The 22093-nt window shown below is 38.0% G+C and overlaps 1 protein-coding gene across 4 annotated transcripts in view; it reads right to left on the minus strand.

Annotated features, from left to right (window-relative positions):
• The window catches only part of LOC137250789 (potassium channel subfamily K member 1-like), a 290326-nt gene extending 271614 nt beyond the window's left edge, over window positions 1-18712 (minus strand). Inside the window, exon 1 of one of the 4 annotated variants that reach the window (XM_067784280.1) lies at window positions 18376-18712. Coding sequence is in view for 1 of the 4 variants with exons in the window: in XM_067784281.1 (XP_067640382.1) it covers window positions 17887-17891 (5 nt within the window). In the remaining 3 variants the exon portion in view is untranslated. Of the gene's footprint in view, window positions 1-17886; window positions 18120-18375 lie in introns of those variants that run through there. The other 3 variants (XM_067784282.1, XM_067784283.1, XM_067784281.1) reach the window with 3 other exon arrangements.
• Between the last annotated feature and the right edge of the window lie 3381 nt (window positions 18713-22093).

Below are 22093 nucleotides of genomic sequence, written 5' to 3' on the forward strand. Positions count from 1 at the left end.
TTTGATTGAGCCATGTCCGTCCATCCGTCCGTCTGTCCGTTAACATGATAACTTGAGTAAATTTTGAGGTATCTTAATGAAATTTGGTATGCAGGTTCCTGGGCACTCATCTCAGATCGCTATTTAAAACGAACGAAATCGGACTATAACCACGCCCACTTTTTCGATATCGAAAATTTCGAAAAACGGAAAAAGTGCGATAATTTATTACCAAAGACGGATAATGCGGTGAAGCTTGGTAGGTGGGTTGACCTTATGATGCAGAATAGAAAAATAGTAAAATTTTGGACAATGGGCGTGGCACCGCCCACTTTTAAAAGAAGGTAATTAAAAAGCTTTCCAAGCTGTAATTTGGCAGTCGTTGAAGATATCATGATGAAAATTGGCAGACACATTACTCCTTTCACTATATGCGTGGTTAATAAAAATTAGCAAAATCGGATGAAGAACACGCCCACTTTTTAAAAAAAAAATTTTTAAGTCAAATTTTAACAAAAAAATCCAATATCTTTACAGTGTATAAGTAAATTATGTCAACATTTAACTCCAGTAATAATATGGTGCAAAAAAATACAAAAATAAAAGAATATTTCAAAATGGGTGTGGCTCCGCCTTTTTTTATTTAATATGTTTAGGATACTTTTAATGCCATAAGTCGAACAAAAATTTACCAATCCTTGTGAAATTTAGATTCTAGGACGATAACTGTTTTCTGTAAAAAAGGGCGAAATCGGTTGAAGCCACGCCCAGTTTTTATACACGGTCGACCGTCTGTGCTTCCGCTCGGCCGTTATCACGATAACTTGAGCAAAAATCGATATATCTTTACTAAACATGGTTCACGTACTCATCTGAACTCACTTTGTATTGGTATAAAAAATGGCCGAAATCCGACTATCCCACTTTTCCGATATCGAAAATTACGAAAAATGATAAAAATGGTCCATCTTTATGGCGATATCTCGAAAAGGCGTCCACCCATAGAACTAGGTCCCAATCCCTTTTAAAATACTCATTAACACCTTTCATTTGATACCCATATCGTACAAACAAATTCTAAAGTAACCCCTGGTCCACCTTTATGGCGATATCTCGAAAAGGCGTCCACCTATAGAACTAAGGCCCACTCCCTTTTAAAATACTCATTAACAGCTTTCATTTGATACCCATATCGTACAAACAATTTCTAGAGTCACCCCTGATCCACCTTTATGGCGATATCTCGAAAAGGCGTCCACCTATAGAACTAGGTCCCACTCCCTTTTAAAATATTCATTAACACCTTTCATTTGATACCCATATCGTATAAACAAATTCTAGAGTCACCCCTGGTCCACCTTATGGCGATATCTCGATAAGGCGTCCACCTATAGAACTAGGTCCCACTCCCTTTTAAAATACTCATTAACACCTTTCATTTGATACCCATATCGTACAAACAATTTCTAGAGTCACCCTTGGTCCACCTTTATGGCGATACCTCGAAAAGGCGTCCACCTATAGAACTAGGTCCCACTCCCTTTTAAAATACTCATTAACACCTCTCATTTGATACCCATATCATACAAACAAATTCTAGAATCACCCCTGGTCCACCTTTATGGCGATATCTCGAAAAGGCGTCCACCTATAGAACTAGGTCCCACTCCCTTTTAAAATACTCATTAACACCTTTCATTTGATACCCATATCGTACAAACAAATTCTAGAGTAACCCCTGGTCCACCTTTATGGCGATATCACGAAAAGGCGTCCACCTATAGAACTAAGGCCCACTCCCTTTTAAAATACTCATTAACACCTTTCATTTGATACCCATATCGTACAAACAATTTGTAGAGTTACCCCTGGTCCACCTTTATGGCGATATCTCGAAAAGGCGTCCACCCATAGAACTAAGGCCCACTCCCTCTTAAAATACTCTCTAATACCTTCCATTTGATACACATGTCATACAAACACATTCCAGGGTTACCCTAGGTTCATTTTCCTACATGGTGATTTTCCTTTATTTTGTCGCCATAGCTCTCAGCTGAGTATGTAATGTTCGGTTACACCCGAACTTAGCCTTCCTTATTTGTTTTATTTATTTATTTAATAAATTATTTTTTTTGTTATTGGGCCCTGGTATGGCTTTTATGCACCGACCTTCCTGATCTGATTTTGACCGTGTTTCCCTTGTCTTCCAGCACTATTTCTTTTTGAGGGATTCAAATATCTTTTTTGTATCGAGGTGACAATTTATTTCTCAGCCTTTTATTTATTTTGATGTAAATTACGTCATTACAACTGTATGTCCTGAGGTCTGTCCTATTTTTGTTATGGTACTCTAAATCCTTTTCTTGCTTGTCCTTTAGGTTCTTAATGTTCTCATCCCTGTTCAGTTCTTCTGGGTTCGGTCCAATGGTCCGTCCGAAGAATAGTTCTATTGGTTTGCGTTTAGAAGTGGAATGGATGGAGATATTATATTTTTGTAAGGATCTGTGGAGAAGGTCATAAAAGTCCGTGTGAGTATTTTCAGCTTTGGTACATCGCAACACTTCGGAAAGGGTGGAGTGGAATCTCTCAATTTGACCGTTTACTGAGCTTTTGTATGATGGTATTTTAAATATTCGTATTCCGAGTTCATTTTCCAACATAAAGGTTACGGAAGCTGCGTTCAAGGATTTTTCGTTATCTATCACAGTGTTTTCCGGAAATCCGAATATCCCTAATAAGTCCCTCAATGTGGTCTTGATATCCTCGCATGATCTAGACTTAACGATTTTTGCTTGGGCATCTTTGAGAATTTGTCGATTGCTGTTAGTATTATCTTATTATTAGTATAATAAAGGTTTATGTGTACTATATGTCCTGTATAATCTGGAGTCGGGTTGGCGTTTAGTATGGGGTTTACCGGGTGTCGTTCGTATTTATTTTCAAGGCAAACTCTACACTGTTTTACAATTCTCTTGATTTTCGCGTTCATCTGGGGTAAATAGCATCTCTGCAATAATTGAGCTTTATTTTCCGTGGCATTTCGATGCGCTCTGTTGTGTTCGCAGATGATTACTCCTTCTTGCTCGGGTTCGGTAAGAATATCCTTTACAAAATTTCGTGTGTATCGTACTCTGAAACTGCTGAAGTGGGTTTGGTAAATATTATATATCTTACCCAATATTGCGTCTCCTGTCTTTATACAATTCTGTCGTGTATGGTGGTGTTTGCCAGTTCGCGCAAATGTTCGCCAAAAATTAAAATATTTTGTTTCTGAGTGAATTTATTGAAATGTATACATTTTTTTACGCTTAATTGCCACAGCGAGCAATATTGCTGCAATTGTTGTCCGTATTCATCGCTATCTGAAAGAGAACTAATGTTCGGCCAAAAGTTCGTATGGTGTATGGCCAAATCTGCGAACAAGATTGCGGAATATTCGCGGAAATGTTCGTGTCGTGTATTTGGCGCTTTAATTTGCAAAGCTGAAAATCGTGGTGAAATTCGCATACGCCTGAAAGTCTAAAAGAATCGTGTGAAAGTCGCGTACGCCTAAAAGTATACAAGGACGTGCATTGAGTTAGGCCTTCAACGAGGTGGAATTCTACAACGCCTGCAACACTCAGGAGGCTAGCCATGAAGGTGTGGCCCAATCTTCTAAACAGTTCGCCTTGTGCGTTACGTAGCTCAAATTTTTTGATCAAGCATTGCACTGTCACCGAGTTCTAAACTATATTTCAGGTTTGAAGTCTCTATATATCCAGGAAGTTAGTTAAATATCGATTGAAAGATTCCCAATTTAAAACTAGTTTTCTCAATATCTCGATCCATGCGCCACCTATCGGAATTCTTTGATAAAATATTGCACTGTCACCGGGTTCTGATTTACAGCACAAGTTCCATGTCTCTGGCTCATCGGGAAGTTACTCGAAAATCGATCGCAAGATTCATAGTTATCTTGACTAGCGCGCCACCTAGCGGAACTTTGTTTTCTATAAGTTGTATCGTCACCAGGCCTCTAACTAAGTGCCAAGCTTCAAGTCTCTAGGTAACCGTAATATCTCGATATATGCGCCACCTAGCGGAATTTTTTTGATAAATTTTTGCACTGTCACCGGGTTCTGACCCACGGCCCAAGTTTCAAGTCTCTAGCTCACCGGAAAGTTACTCAAAAGTTGATTACAATACTCCCCTCGTTTTTCAGGGATTTGTAATTATCTCAATTAGCACGCCACCTAGCGGAACTTTGTTTTCTATAATTTGTATTGTCACCAAACTATGTGCTAAGTTACAAATCTCTTGGTAACCGGGAAGTTGGTTAAAAATGGATTGAAAGATTCCCAAATTAAAATTAATTTTCCTAATATCTCGATCTGTGCGCCTCCTAGCGGAATTTTTTTGATAAAATATTGCATTGTCACCGGGTTCTGACTTACGGTTCAAGTCTCATATCTCCAGCTCACCGGGAAGTTACTCAAAAATCGATTGCAAGATTCCCTGCGTTTTTTCAGGGATTTTCGTTTATCTCGATTCGTCTTCCACCTGGCGGCACTTTTGTTTTCCACGAATTGTAGTGACATCGACTCGCAAACTATATGCTAAGTTGCAAGTCTCTGGATCACCGAGAAGTTAGTTAAAAGTCGATCGAAAAATTTCCATTTTAAAATTCATTTTCTGTATATCTCGATCCGTGCGCCACCTAGCGAATTTTTTTTCACTTGCATTGTAATGTCTCTCAGATCTGAACTATGCACTAAGTATCAAGTGTCTAGTTCAACGGGAAGTTACCGAAAAAGACTTTTCCGTGGGTCAAAAATTCGTATGGAAATGAGGGGACAAACATGAAAGCGACTTAATATTGTAACGAATTTACTGCAATTTCCCTTATTTGCAATCTTCCGATAACGTTCGAATCACTAAACTGTTGAATAAATAACACCACTATTCAATAATGCAATGGCTTTTATGGTACTTTTTAAAAATAACACTGCTACTGCCCGACAAATGGAATGCTTAAATCAAACTGATTCTCGCGCCTCTACTGTTGTCGCGTCTTATACTGTCTGATTTCCTCGTTGCATACTTCTAGGCTTTTCCATTCCACAACTTACTAGTTAGTTATCAGCTACAAAATCACCAGCCACAACTACGTTTATAGCTTCTGATATGCGCGTGAGTAATACTTGCACAAATTATTGCCCTCTCTTGTGAGCACCTCAGATAAGATATATGCCTGTGTTTGTGCGTCTGTTCTGCAGATAAGTCAAGAAGCAACACTTAAATTTATGAGGGCTAGTATTGTCAAATGCGACTTAATTTTGTAATATAGACTTCATCCGTCTGGCTTATTGCATCATGTGCAGCTCCATACAGCTAATTATATCAAATTTTCTACGAGATTTTCCAAAGTTACTATATGTTGATTTTGTTAATCTAAAATAAATTTTAATATGTAACGAAATTGTTTTCAATAAACATTTCTTTTTTACTGGTTCATGAACTGGTTCAATTTCTGCCGATGTTTGAGACAGTCATCATCGATAGTACTACCTAAAAACTTCTGATGGTGTGTTTTCCCTCCAAGAAGAAGAAGAAGAACAAGAAATACTCTTGTTCTTGGTTGGAAACACGCTTTTTTTGGCTTTGTTCAATGGTATATCACTTGAAACTGTACTCTCAATAAGAAGTTGCACCAAGAGGCCTTCGCTATTGTGTCGCACAACGTGCAGTGGGTGGAAGGATAACAGCTGAGACCCATATCTTTCGAAGGAAGTAGAACTAGTCGTGCTCTCTTTAATCGGGAAGGGATGATTGTTGTTATGTGCAGTTATTTGTAGCTATTTTTATTGGCTCAGAAAACATTCAACTGATCATAAGATCTTCTTGCCCTGTGAAGCTGTTTTGAGTTCTAAGATCCTATTTCATATATAATATTTTTTAGAGATAATGTACATGTCTCTTGTTTAAGATTTAAGCTCAGTACTGGTGTTTTTTTTTTTTTTGTTATTAAAAATTTAATTTTGAAAACTGATAAATTCAATTAATTGTCATGTAAATTAAAAAGTTAAACTATGCGCTGAAAATGAGTTTCCGACTTCAGCTAACTTCTAAGTTAGCTTGAGACTTGAAAGTTCCAAATAAAGTTCAACACTCAACACCACGGATTACAAGACAAAACTATACCACGAAGTAGAGTTAAAATCGATATATTAGAAAATTTGAGGGAAATTGTGATTTGAAATCAATTCACCTTTAATTTTGTGAGTAGTACGAAAGCAAAGAGTATCACAATGTAGGATATTAAAAAAAAATATGGGTATTCACTGGAAACCTGGAATTTTAAAAGACATATATGTATATAGTAATTAATAACTAACCACCTAGGTGACCTTATCAGGAGCGTAACAAGTCACGTCAGCGAAAACCGAGAATTAGTGGCGTTAAAGTTGAGGGAACCTCTTAACAAGCTAGCTGATAAACGCAACCTGAGAAAAGTATGGTTGCCAGACTACAGTAACATCTCGAGGACCTATGTTGCTGATGGGCCAGCTTGCAAAGAAACACTTCTGCTGGCTGGGTGTATCCTCCACTAAGTACTTGCAAGCACTGGCTCCGATCTCGATTCACGCAACAAGCTAGCGTGGGTTGGGCCATAGAACCACAATGTATGGTGTCCAGTGAAATCTGGCCCAAGCTGGACGAAAAGAGATCTCAATCGTTCATAATTCTGAATATCCTTTCTATTAGCCCATTAGTTGATCTTCTAACAGGCCATGGTGCTCATATAGGCATGCAAACAAATGACTGATACCACAGGTACATGAAGAGATAGACAGCGTAGATAATGATTTCGTTGTCCCGCCTGGTCAAAGACCAGGTATCAATAACTCCATAGCCACTTCTGTGGGTGCCTTGCGAAGCTATAGTCCTCAAATATAAACGAAATTATGCGCTACATTAGGCAAACGTGCTGGTTAAGTTTCTTAGGAGTATGAAATATGTTCTAAAAAAGGGAGGCGGCTACTTTAACCTAACCCAACATTAGTACAAATGCTTATTTTCATTTCATGATGATAACTGTGGAATAATCCACATGTACAAATGTGCATATGCAAAATTGCACATATTTATGCACCCATGCAATTTGTATTTATGTTAAGTTGCATATAATTACATTTATTTGCGATTAATGACACCTAACAGGAGATAATTAATCACTCAAACAGTTACACACATGCACACATGCACAATGTTCTAATTACTCATTGCTTTTCATGCTCGCAAATATGATCGTTAGTGCATAAGTTAAAAGTGAAGAGCACAGTAAACAATTTGCTATGATAATTAAAACATTTTTTTAAATATTATCTTTTATTTACTTAAATTCATTTTTTGCTTTGATAGAATTCCAAACAATTAACAAGCAAAAATTTGTGACGAGTTCATGTCAAGGCGCTGCTAAGTTGATGGAATGTCGCTAATTTCCTAGCGATTATCAATAGATTGTCAATATTTCGTTCAACGGGCACGCGTAATTGCCACATCTGCTCAAATTTTCCAAGTTTTTCCATTCTTGATTTAACTTAAGCTGTTATGCCAATATTTTTCTGCCAATTTTTTTCAAATAGGTAATTTTTCCGAAAGCAAAATAAATTACAGAAAAGATTACAGAGTTAAACAGCCTTAAAAATTCAGCTATGTTGGTTATACACAGAAATACAACAGAGGGTTGTGTCTCCGCTTTTCGCAAGCGTTGAGATTCACCACGCGTTACACGCGTGATTCACCACGTCCAAATATCACAATCCACGGATAGGTACCGGCGGGTTTGTATGGGACTTAGGCTGTTATGCCAAAGTAAATAAAAACCTTTACCGATAACTGTGTTATCGATTAATTTATCGAATTCTAACAAAGTAATATTGCATTGTCATCGGAGTTATACATGTGTGCAAAATTTCAGCTCAATCGGACACCGGGAAGTGTATCAAATTTAACTTGCAAGATTCCATTACAGACAACAAAAGTGAAACTAAATAAAAGCTTATAATAAAATGATGTTCACTGAAATATACCCACTACTAATAGAACTGGTTAAATGGCACGTGTGTTATAGTTCTTCTTCTTAATTGGCACTTAATCAAATACTAAAAACACCATAACTACTGGGTCCAAGAGACAAGTTGCCTCTCAAATTAAAGCTTATGTTAAATTAGAAATTCTATTTAAAATTGGGTTATTTGATTTTTTAAACTGTTGGTTATTTTGATCTGGATTTAACATAGTTTGGTATGCTGATCGCGCTGTAGCGGCTTAACCCTTTCGATCCGAAAAGCCTCTGAGGTAAACAGAACTTGTTAAAGGTGTTCACTCGTTACAATGGGCAAAGTAAAATCATTGTATCATATCAAGATGAAATTCGGGTGAAAAGGGGCGGTGGGAGGGGCTAGGACACATACGTACCGTCAGTATTTTTGTATGGGATTTTTTTGTCCCGATTAGTATTTCAAATTCGATTTCAGTAAAGAATAAAAAAAAAATAACAGAGAAGCAATACTGTATAAAAAGTGGGTTTTTATTAATGATCAGGTGCGAAGAAATCCTTACAGGGAGTAATTCCGCATTCTTCGCATTTCGTCTTGGTTCTACTCTCATTATTTTGTTCCGCACAGCCTGTGCAACGCCTTCGCTTAGGGATTGGAATATTTAGGTGACCTGTGGCTAGTTTCCTTTTTCTCCCAGACATGCCACTTCGACGAACTGCTGCTCTCTCCTTCCCTTGAGCTATCATATTTTCCGCCAGAACTATCATGAATTCTATAGTTGGATTTTGTCTCCGTCCAAGTTGAAAACTGATTACCCAACAATTGCCAACTGACATCATCAATAATCGGTAAAATATTTGTGTTGACGAATAGTGTCTCACAGATGGCAAATTATTATATGACATAATTATTGTGCAACCAATTACAATTTTTCCAATATATGTAAGCTTTATATTTTTGTACTTTTCTTTGGAGTTTCGCAGAAGGCTCAAATTTATCGCTATTGCGGTATGCAAAATCGGCATCCTCACTAGATGACATCAATATATTAGCAATTTCACCTTAAACAAGTTTTTTTCGCATTTTAAGTCTATACAGAAGTAAATAATAATATCAGCACACTCTGATATAGTTCTAAGAAATGGTCATGTTCAGTCCTGACTGGGATACTTTGAGCCCATCATGAATACTGATGGGACACATACATCCCAGTAAGATAAAAATGCTAACAGTTTTTGAAATAAACAGAAAATCTGATAATTACATACCTCAATGTATAACGAAAACACTAACTCAATGAATTAATATACTCTTGGTTGATTTTAAAACTCAATAACCAGGAAAACTCGTAAAAACAGCGTCACTTACAAAATTCGCGTCCAAACTTGTGTTCCTTTTTTATACTCAGTTGAGCAGAGCTCACAGAGTATATTAAGTTTGATTGGATAACGGTTGGTTGTACATATATAAAGGAATCGAGATAGATATAGACTTCCATATATCAAAATAATCAGGATCGAAAAAAAATTTGATTGAGCCATGTCCGTCCGTCCGTCCGTCCGTCCGTTAACACGATAACTTGAGTAAATTTTGAGGTATCTTGATGAAATTTGGTATGTGGATTCCTGGGCACTCATCTCAGATCGCTATTTAAAATGAACGATATCGGACTATAACCACGCCCACTTTTTCGATATCGAAAATTTCGAAAAACGGAAAAAATGCGATAATTCATTGCCAAAGGCGGTTAAAGCGATGAAACTTGGCAGATGGGTTGAAGTTATGACGCAGAATAGAAAATTAGTAAGATTTTGGACAATGGGCGTGGCACCGCCCACTTTTACAAGAAGGTAATTTAAAAGTTTTGCAAGCTGTAATTTGGCAGTCGTTGAAGATATCATGATGAAATTTGGCAGGAACGCTACTACTATTACTATATATGTGCTAAATAAAAATTAGCAAAATTGGATGAAGAACACGCCCACTTTTTAAAAAAAATTTTTTTTAAATTAAAATTTTAACAAAAAATTTAATATCTTTACTGTATATAAGTAAATTAAGTCAAAATTCAACTCCTGTAATGATATGATGCAACAAAATACAAAAATAAAAGAAAATTTCAAAATGGGCGTGGCTCCGCCCATTTTCATTTAGTATGTCTAGAATACTTTTAATGCCATAAGTCGAACAAAAATTTACCAATCCTTCTCAAATTTGGTACGGACATAGCCTCTATGACGGTAACTGTTCCCTGTGAAAATGGACGAAATCGGTGGAAGCCACGCCCAGTTTTTATACACAGTCCACCGTCTGTCCTTCCGCTCGGCCGTTAACACAATAACTTGAGCAAAAACCGATATATCTTTACTAAACTTAGCCCACCTACTTATCTGAACTCACTTTATCTTGGTATAAAAATGGCCGAAATCCGACCATAACCACGCCCACTTTATCGATATCGAAAATTACGAAAAATGAAAAAAAGGCCATAATTCTATACCAAATACGAAAAAAGGGATGAAACATGGTAACTGGATTGGTTTATTGACGCAAAATATAACTTTGGAAAAAACTTTGTAAAATGGGTGTGACACCTACCATATTAAGTAGAAGAAAATGAAAAAGTTCTACAAGGCGAAATCAACAGCCCTTGGAATCTTGGCAGGAATACTGTTAGTGGTATTGCATATATAAATAAATTAGCAGTACCCGACAGATTATTTTCTGGATCACCTGGTCCACATTTTGGTCGATATCGCGAGAACACCTTCACATATACATCTAAGGGCCACTCGCTTTTAAAAGCCTCATTAATACCTTTAATTTGATATCCATATCGTACAAACACATTCTAGAGTCACCCCTGGCCTACCCTAATGGCGATAACTCGAAAAGGCGTCCACCTATAGACCTAATGCCCACTCCCTCTTAAAATGCTCAGTAACACATGTCGTTTGATACCCATATCGTACAAACATTCTAGAGTCATCCCTGGCCGACCCTAATGGCGATATCTCGAAAAGGCGTCCACCTATAGACCTAATGCCCACTCCCTCTTAAAATGCTCAGTAACACCTTTCGTTTGATACCCATATCATACACACACATTCTAGCGTCACCCCTGGCCCAGCCTAATGGCGATATCTCGAAAAGGCGTCCACCTATAGACCTAATGCCCACTCCCTCTTAAAATGCTCAGTAACACCTTTCGTTTGATACCCATATCGTACAAACACATTCTATCGTCACCCTGGCCCACCCTAATGGCGATATCTCGAAAAGGCCTATAGAACTAAGGATTACTCCCTTACTCACCCATATCGTACAAACATTCTAGAGTCACCCTTGGTCCACCTTTATGGCGATATTTCGAAAAGGCGTCCACCTATAGAACTAAGGATTACTCCCTTTTAAAATACTCATTACCACCTTTCTTTTGATACCCATATCGTACAAACACATTCTAGAGTCACCCCTGGCCCACCCTAATGGCGATATCTCGAAAAGGCGTCCACCTATAGACCTAATGCCCACTCCCTCTTAAAATGCTCAGTATAACACCTTTCGTTTGATACCCATATCGTACAAACACATTCTAGCGTCACCCTGGCCCACCCTAATGGCGATATCTCGAAAAGGCCTATAGAACTAAGGATTACTCCCTTTTAAAATACTCATTACCACCTTTCATTTGATACCCATATCGTACAAACACATTCTAGAGTCACCCCTGGCCCACCCTAATGGCGATATCTCGAAAAGGCGTCCACCTATAGACCTAATGCCCACTCCCTCTTAAAATGCTCAGTAACACCTTTCGTTTGATACCCATATCGTACAAACATTATAGAGTCACCCCTGGCCCACACTAATGGCGATATCTCGAAAAGACGTCCACCTATAGACCTAATGCCCACTCCCTCTTAAAATGCTCAGTAACACCTTTCGTTTGATACCCATATCGTACAAACACATTCTAGAGTCACCCCTGGCCCACCCTAATGACGATATCTCGAAAAGGCGTCCACTTATAGACCTAATGCCCACTCCCTCTTAAAATGCTCAATAACACCTTTCGTTTGATACTCATTCGTACAAACATTCTAGAGTCACCCCTGGCCCACCCTAATGGCAATATCTCGAAAAGGCGTCCACCTATAGACCTAATGCCCACTCCCTCTTAAAATGCTCAGTAACACCTTTCATTTGATTCCCATATCGTACAAACACATTCTAGAGACACCCCTGGTCCACCTTTATGGCGATATCTCGAAACGGCGTCCACCTATGGAACTAAGGATCACTCCTTTTCAAAATACTCATTAACAGCTTTCATTTGATACCCATATCGTACAAACATATTCTAGAGTCACCCCTGGTCCACCTTTATGACGATTTCTCGAAAAGGCGTTCACCTATAGAACTAAAGCCCATTCCCTTTTAAAATACTCATTACCACCTTTCATTTGATACCCATATCGTACAAACACATTCTAGAGTCACCCCTGGTCCACCTTAATGGCGATATCTCGAAAAGGCGTCCACCGATAGACCTAAGGCCCACTCCCTCTTAAAATGCTCAGTAACACCTTTCATTTGATACCCATATCGTACAAACAAATTCTAGAGTCAACCCTGGTCCACCTTTATGGCGATATCCCTAAATGGCGTCCATCCATAGAACTATGGCCTACTCTCTCTTAAAATACTCTTTAATACCTTCCATTTGATACACATGTCATACAACCACATTCCAGGGTTACCCTAGGTTCATTTTCCTACATGGTGATTTTCCTTATTTTGTCTCCATAGCTCTCAACTGAGTATGTAATGTTCGGTTACACCCGAACTTAGCCTTCCTTACTTGTTAACTACAGAGTACGTGTTTACCATCAAATTTCATATAACGGAAGGGAATACGGTTAATAATACCATAAGCTACGAATTGGGATCAGCTAAGCCAATTTTAGTCACTCAATTTCCAGACTAGACATCATCAAACATATACAGGGACACATAGGTCCCCTTCGGATCGAAAGGGTTAAAGTATGCTTCTTGTTTCAAACTCAAAAAAAAAAAACTTTTCAGAGCTCATAGGGTTATTAAAAATAATAAAATCAGATGCCAAATTAAAATTACCTCATATGGAAGGAGTTATAGTATTACCAGAAGTTTGCTCAACGACCAAAGTGGAAAAACCTATCAGAAGCTAGTACCTATGTTATAACATAATTCTATCCTCTTGGCAAATACCAGTAGGTGGCTAGGACCTATGCTACTTGCTGTTTCTAGATCTGAAAGCTGTGTCACTCCTAATAGCTGGACCCTTAGCCTAGCGAGCGCAGGGCACAAGCATAATACATGCTCAATCGTTTCCTCCCCCAACCCGCACTTTATTTAAAACATGTGACGCCAGAGGGTAGTGTTCAGTCAGAAAATCCATCATACGCATATCTTCAATGTTAAGAGTATTGTTTTTAGTGGCAGACCCTCAGCCCCGCCATTGGTTCCACGCCTTTCCTGCTTGGTCGATCATGTGCAACTCTCGCCATTCAATCTCGCCCAATCTCAATGGGAAGTCAACGGTACAAGCTTCGAGAGATGCGCCATGTTTAGCTAGTATATCGGCATTTTCATTTCCATCGATTCCCATATGCCCAGGCACTTAAATCTTCTTGGCTGTCAATGTAAAAATTGACGCGGCTGCAGTTTACACTACTTTCCCCCAGTGTTTCCACTGCCCAATCCAGAAGAAATACCATCCCGCACACAGCGCCAATTACCGCGGAATCAGCCTGCTTAATATCGCGTAAAATATTTCATCTAGAATACTGGGCGAAACACGGAGGAAGAGCATAGTCAACGAACTGATTGGATCTTGTCAGTGCGGCATCGGACCTGGTAAATCTATCATGGACCAGATCTTCACGATGCGCCAGATCATGGAGATGACTCATGAGAAGAGAATAAACACTTACCATGTTTTTGTCGACTTCAAAGCAGACTTTGACAGCCCGAAAAGAAGTTGCTTGTATGCTGGAATATCTAAATTTGGGTTGACTGCAAAGTTGAAAGGGCTGTGCAAAATTACGCTGAGCAACATCACCACGTCAGTATTGGGAAGAACCTCTCCGAGCCATTCGAAACCAAATGAGGCATCAGACAAGGCGACTCCCTTTTGTGCGATATCTTTAACATAATGCTGGAGAAGGTATTTCTACCAACATAACTAAACCGTAAAGGTACAATCTATTGTAAGAGCGTACATTACAGGCGTATGCTGATGATATTGATATTATTGGCTTTAACAAACTCGGCGTAAGCTCTGCCTTCTCTGGATTAGATGAAGAGGCAAGTACATACTGGCAATTTAAATTCGAAATAAAAAATGCGAACCCCGGCCGGGAATTTATTTTTCCCAATATCTAATTGGATGGGGCGAAGCACTGCTGCAACGACAACAGCAACAATGAGTATTGGAGTGGAGGGTAAAAGCGTGTGTACACTAAGCGGAGCGACATGGCGCTCGGTTGCCTATTAAAAATTCAAAACAAATTATCAAACTAATAACTAGTATTTTCATATTTTGTTGTAGATGCGAAAATGAAAAATATAACGTTTTTCTAACATAGTTTAAAATAAACATAATGAAATAATTTATGGTATTAGATTTTATGTAAAAACTAGCAAACCCGGCAAACGTTGTTCTGCCCTAAATTTGGCCTATCTGCATACATTTTAATAAGCTCTGCCCTACCCCTCTACACTTTTTCCTAATCTTTTTATTCACTCCTTCCCCATCCGTCTTTTCGCTTCATCTTCGTCTCATTCTATCTCTTTCTCAGTCTCCTTCTCTCTTTTATCTTCTCTCAAGTTTTTCTCCTTCTTCTTCATCTCTTATTGCCAGTCCCAGAGGGTGGTATGTATTTTGTTCCAGTCCCATTCCGTGTCTCAGTCCCAGGGCCACTCCGAGTCTCAGTCTCAGTCCCAGTCCTAGTCCTAATCCCAGTCCCAGTCCGTCTCTGGTATACTTCCCGGAAAAAAGCATCGTAAATACTAATATGTATAGGCAAATTTATATACGAAATTTCAGGCAAATCGAATGGGACGTATGTAAATATGTATGTGGTTATTATTAGTTATTGTTTTTATTTCGGCATCGCATGCATATTTATCAGTTTTGCCAGGTTGATGCGACTAAATCGAATATCACAATCAACTTTAGAGCTCTCAGCAACAGCTTTCATTTGATATCCATAATACACACACATTCTAGGGGTATACGGGTCCATGTTTTGGCCTATATCTCGAGACCCTAGTCACTCAGCGGTGTAAAACTTACTCTGTATTATAGCACACATCAACAGCTTCAATTTTATACCGATAATATAAAAACACATTCTAGGTGTATCCGGGTCCAGGTTTTGGTCTATATCTCGAGACCGTAGTCACCCAGCGGCATAAAACTCACTCTGCACTAAAGCACACATCAACAGCTTCAATTTGATACCCATAATGTAAAAACACATCCTAGTGTTACCCTGATCCACTTTTTGGCCTATATCTCGAGACCCTAGTCACCAATAGGTATGAAAACTACCCTGTACTAAAGCACTCATCAACAACATCAATTTGATACCTACAATGTAAAAACATTGTCTAGGCGTTCACGGGCCCACGTTTGGCCTATATCTCCAGGCCCTAGTCACCCAGGGGTATGAAAATTATCCTCTACTAAATCACCCATCAACAGCTTTCATTTGTTACCCATATTGTATAAACACATTCTAGGGGTACCCGGGTCCACGTTTTGGTCATCTCAAAGGAGTATTTAAATCCCTGGAACCAACTAAAAGATTTTGCATCCTTGATTTCGCTTATTCTTTTAGTGCTGTTTTTTAAATAACTTTTGAATGAGTGGAAATAGTTAAATTTCGCAATTGGATTCTTATAACTTGCAGTAATGCGCATCCGTTGATATCCCTTTCTACCATATCGGACCAATTTTCGTCATGGCCTAGACAGTCTTAAACGAGTAGAAAACATAGTAACGCGTCGAACGCCGCTGCGCGCCGATATATTCGACAATCGGCGGCGGCGTGTGAAAGACGACGAAAATCGGCGGCGTATATCTCTAGTCTCCAGTAGAAGTAAGTTTGTAAATATCGGACACCACACTGCATATGTCTGTAATGGCTTCAGCAGAAACAAATAATTCACTTATTTGGCGAACAAGGAAGAAACGCCAGATAGGCGACGTATCAGGGGTCACATCCGTCATACTTTGCCAATTTTTATACTCAGCGTACTTTCCACACAGAGTCTATTAACTTTGATTGGATAACGGTTGGTTGTACAGGTATAAAGGAATCGAGATAGATATAGACTTCCATATATCATCCGTATCGAAAAAAAATTTGATTGAGCCATGTCCGTCCGTCCGTCTGTCCGTTAACACGCGAACTTGAGTAAATATTGAGATATCTTCACCAATTTTGGACCCAGAATAGATTTGTATTGAAAATGAGCAAAATCGGATGATAACCACGCCCACTTTTTGGAAAATACAAAAAACCTGATTATTTAGTAAATAATACACCTAGAATATTGAAATTTGACGTGTGGACTGATATTGACTCTTGATAAAAATTTGAAAAAAAATTTTTAAAATTGGCGTGGCACCGCCCACTTTTGATAAAATCAATTGTAAAAATATTATTAATCATAAATCAAAAATCGTTAAACATATCGTAACAAAATTCGGCAAAGAGGTTGCTTTTACTATAAGGAATGCTTTGAAGAAAATCGAAATCGGTTAAGGAACACGCCCACTTTTATATAAAAGATTTTTAAAAGGGTCGTGGACGAATAAAATAACCTATATCTTTGCAAAAAGGACTTTATATCAATGGTATTTCATTTCCCAAGTGGATTTATAACAATAAATAGGAACTACAAATTTAAAAAAATGGGCGTGATACCGCCCCTTTTATGACTAAACAATTTTCTATGTTTCGGGAGCCATAACTCGAAGAAAAATTAATGGATCGTAATAAAATTGGGTACACAAATTTTCCCTATAGCAGGAAATATTTCTAGAAAAAATGGACGAGATCGGTTAAAGACCACGCCCACTTTTATACAAAAGATTTTTAAAAGGGTCGAAGACGAAAATAATTGGCTATATCTTAGCGATAAAGAGCTTTGTATCAATAGAATTTTACTTTTTAAATTGAATTATAACATTAAATTAGAATACACTAAAATTTTTGAAAATGGGTGTGGACCGCCCCTTTTATGACTAAGCAATTTTCTATGTTTCGGGCGCCATAACTCGAAGAAAAATCAACGGATCGCAATGAAATTGGGTACACAAATTTTCCCTATAGTAGAAAATATTTCTAGTAAAAATAGACGGGATCCGTTAAAGACCACGGCAACTTAGATATAAAACAAATTTAAAAGGGTCGTAGACTAGAATAATAAGCTACTTAGCAAAAAATAGTTTTGAATCAATGATATTTCACTTATCAAGTTTTATTGTAAGAGGAAATGGGGAGACATTTTATTCTAAACGGGCGGTGCCACGTGTTATGTAGAAAAGTAATTTATCCGAAATGAAATGTAAAATTGAAGCTCACGCTGAGTATATAATGTTCGGTTACACCCGAACTTAGACACCTTTACTTGTTTACTTTTGACATATGTCAGCCACGTAACATAATTTGCACTTGTTTTTTTGCCATTTTAGTAAGGATCTGTTAAAAATTTTTAAATGAAGCAATTAAGCAATGCTCTAACTTGACTAACTGTTTTTTTAATAATACTTAGAATCTATATTTTATTTCTAAATAAAAATATTTACGTCATTCGTTATGTGTCCCACTGTACGCCACGCACATGATATCAGTGGAAAATGGTTTACGTCGTGACGGTGACAGATTCTATCTGCGGAGCTTATAAGTGCGACCAAGTAAAAGGGTCAGCTGTCAAAAATCTTCTACAAAGTAACGAAATCAGCAGAGCCAACCTATGGAGCGCTAATTGATCCAAATAAATATCAGGTTCACATCGTTGTTGTATTTTTTTCGGGATCTGGATCAATGCTCAAACTCAGCTTATTATGGTAATTGCGAGGGCGATCTTATTTAATGACACATCGCTGTATGCATGTGGTTGTCCGCATGCATCACCTGCAGGTGAAGGCACGACAATACATACGTGTATGCAGCTTTCGGCGGCGGCGGCGACGACAACGGAAAATGCGGCAATATGTACAAGGGAATGTTGTTACAATAGGGCTAATAACACAAAATAGGTATTGGTATTGGCAAGAGCAGTTGTAGAAACTTACATTTGGGTGACTTTATGCGTTATCCTATATTTTGATATTGACCTATAGCTTTTGTTTCTATTTTTATTTTGTGGGTGGTAAATAAGTGGGTAAAGTTCACTTTCACTACAACAAATTTACAAACATTGCCATTTCTAGTTTTGTAGTTGGTGGTTTTATTTTACACGATTTATTTGTACATTCAACACTTTTTCTATCGAAGCGCGTTTAACTCAATACCTTTTGAATATATTAATCTATATTTTTTAAATAAAATGTTTCACTTCACATTTCTTATTTTCGTGCGCGTTTATTTCGTTCAGTTCGTTTCGATAAATATGAAAGCACTGAAAGCATTTTATATTCGGCCAAAAATACAAAAGCAAAATCAAAAGCACTTAGGGGTGGCCGAAGCACTTGGCGAATTTGTCTTCGTGGTCGTCTCGTTAATGCACTTCACTATGGGGCAGGTGCATTGATTTGATACTTAAAGTTAAAGTTAAATCGGTATATTATGAGGTAAATTTTTGCCCAATGTCCATCCAAAATTTTTAATATCGCCTTCGATTAAATATTGTAGAATTGTTCTACTATTAAACTTGAGCTTATAGCGCGGTGTACGCATCACAAGAAATTAAAAATGCCATACAAAAACACGCTCAAGTAATGGTCAGGAAAAATTTCGTTTGTCAAGTAGATGCTACGTATGCTGTAAAACTGCGAAAAGTGATTAATTAAAAGCCCTAGGGGGTGACGTCAAAACTATTAGAAGAACGGCAAAATGATATTTGCTACTTCAGCTAAAAGGATCTCAGGAAGAGAAAACAAGCACGTAAAAAGCAGAGATTGAAGCAGTTCTAAAGGAATCAGGGAAGCATACAGCAAGATCTCAAACGGTCACTCTACAGCTGCGAGACCTCGATGAGATTATTACGGTTGAGGAGATTTGTGATGCAATCCATCAGCAATGCAAGATTGAACGGCCTAATTCAACTGAACGGCACTTGTAAGCCTTACAGTGGATGATGCCAAAGTTGTTCTAAAGGCACAACAAGTAAGACTTGCCGGATCCGTGCGCATCTTGCGCAACAAAATACAAAAGTCTCATATCAAATATCAACAGAAATCAGCTGTTCTATCAATCAATCATCTATCAATAAAAACTTACATGCGCTCGCGCTGCCACCTGGCGAATATTAGCAACTGCCGGTAATGCAGTGTTAGTTCTAATCAAATATTCACAATAGTGCTATAGTACAAATAGATTTCTTTGTGTGCTCACAATCGTTTATTTTTTAACAAACTATTTTAATAAAATATAGCTAAACAAAGGCACTACAACTAATAATGCCCAAAGCTCGCTAATAGCACGAATCTCCATCTTTACAACCAAAACTTTATTTATAGATTTGGATTTCAAATAAGACTGAAAAAGGGACCTGCACATAAAAACAGCACTTAGAAATAATATATAAGATTATTTATTTATTTAAATATAGTAATCTTTGAAATACAAGGTTTCTTACAGACTACATAACGAATTATATTTGTTTACAAAATTATTGTTTTAGTCAAAAATTCATTTACTTGTAATTTAAATTTAGATTTTTCAATTGAGAAATCTATATTCAAAGAATTTGAGAACAAATTAAACTCTCGTAAGGTTCTGATGAGAAGAACATAATATACATAGTTAGTCCTCACGCATTCAATAAAAAAAACAAATCATTACTTCTTAGGTTCCTCTGTGGAACCAAGAAGTTAATTCGTTGTGAAAGAATTGGAGCGTCTACTATGCCTTGAATGATGTTGAACACAAAGCTAAGCGAAAGCAATATTCTTCTGTTACGTTGGATAAGTTAATAAGGAGACATCTAGCATTATAAGACGGAATAGGCTCCTCAAAGTTTAATCTGCGCAGAGAAAATTTTATGAAGGTATTTTGCACCCGTTCTAGCCTCTTTATACTTATGGCAATCGTAAAATGGTCTCCATATAAACACAGCGTATTCTAACGTGGAACGATTAGGATGGATATCTTGTAGTATTAAAAAGGCAGGAGATATATTGTTAAAGGTGCTGGTGCTATGGACATATAGCTCAGAAGTGAAAAGACACTATAGATAGGTGATAACATTGCAGGAGGTACAGCCAGGAGGGTCATAAGGCAGCGAACTGCTCAAACGTACCGAAATGTGCGTTATGTGGCGAACAACATTCCGCAGGCAATTTAAGATGCCCACAACGCGAAGGAAGCAATGAAATTGTAATTTTAGACTGTTGCAAATTAATTTTAACCACTGTGAAGCTGCTCAAGACCTCTTATCCCAAAAACTTCTTCCGCAGTAAAAGATGGCACAGTGGCTGGATTCACGTGGGAAAAAATCAAACGAATATACATTTTTAGTTGCTATGCACCTCCGAGCATTACCAGCACAGAGTTTGAGAACATGATTCTTGCGTTGACCATAGAAGCACAGGGTAAACACCCGCTTATAATATGTGGACCCTTCAATGCATGGCCAACTTTATGGAGTAGTACTCGAACTAACAATAGATATAGTTTTCCTCGAAAGCCTTACATCCCTGAGCTAGAACTTCTAAATGAACCGGAGAAATATACATTCGGCACTAGCAGTAGGAGATCCACTATAGATTTCAAGTTTGATAGTGGTAAAATAGCGGGACGAACTATGTAGTCCATCAGACCTGTCGGTTAAAATATCCAAGTCACGTAAAAGTAAATCGTACTCCTATATATTGATGGAATTTACGGATCTCTTCAATGCTTGTATTCAAGAAGGCGTCTTCCACCGCTCATGGGTACGTCAAAGACTGGCCCTTAGACGTCATAACCGGAGGCCAAAATAAAAGGAAGCTGTATGCAATGATTACTTTGGATATTAGAAGTACCATTAACACCGTTAACTGGAAGCAGATAATGCAGTGCTACGAAACTTTGAAGCATCTGATTACCTGCTCAGAACAATTTGTAGCTATTTTAGCGACAGAGTATTCCTCTTTGATACAGATGAGGGACCAAGAAAGCGGCGGAGTCACTCAGGGATCTGTTTTAGGGCCGATGCTAGGGAATGCAATGTAAGACTGAGTGCTACAAATCGACCTTCCCGGAAGCGCGCAAATTTTCGGCTATGCAGATGATATTGTCGTAGTAGCAGTGGTATAAGTTTCGGGGTTTCAATCATTTTGACCAAAAACTTAAGCTTGCTGGCTCATAGTGCACTCCTACATATGCCTCCACAAAAAACCGAACTCAGTTGTTAGATACCGTCTATGCTCAGTAGCGAATAGGTCTTGCGCCTTCGCATATTTGTATGTGTTTGTGCAAAGCTTCCATTATTCATACTTAGCAAAGATTTGACTTGGCAAGTTAGTCTTGATTATACTCCACTTACGACATACGGTCTCCAATGTACTTAAATTTTCCCAAAATTTTTCTCAAATGAATGCCAACATTTTTAAAGAAATATCAAAATAAAGTTAAAAAGCTTAAATGGCAGCCAAAATTGCCGTAGGCACTTAGAACTTACGTAGAAAATAAAAAATCAACAGACTTATAAGTCAAATCAAGTATCAATTACAATCAAGTGCTGCGTAATCAATTACATGCAAAGCACATAAAACATAACCTTAAGTGACAGTTCTCAAGTCAAGTCAAGTCTATGCTAAGTATGAGTAACGGGCGCTTAACCGCTCTATGTGAGAGGTGTAAAGTTAA

Source organism: Eurosta solidaginis, chromosome 4, assembly GCF_040869045.1.
Source record: "Eurosta solidaginis isolate ZX-2024a chromosome 4, ASM4086904v1, whole genome shotgun sequence".
Classification (NCBI taxonomy): domain Eukaryota; kingdom Metazoa; phylum Arthropoda; class Insecta; order Diptera; family Tephritidae; genus Eurosta; species Eurosta solidaginis.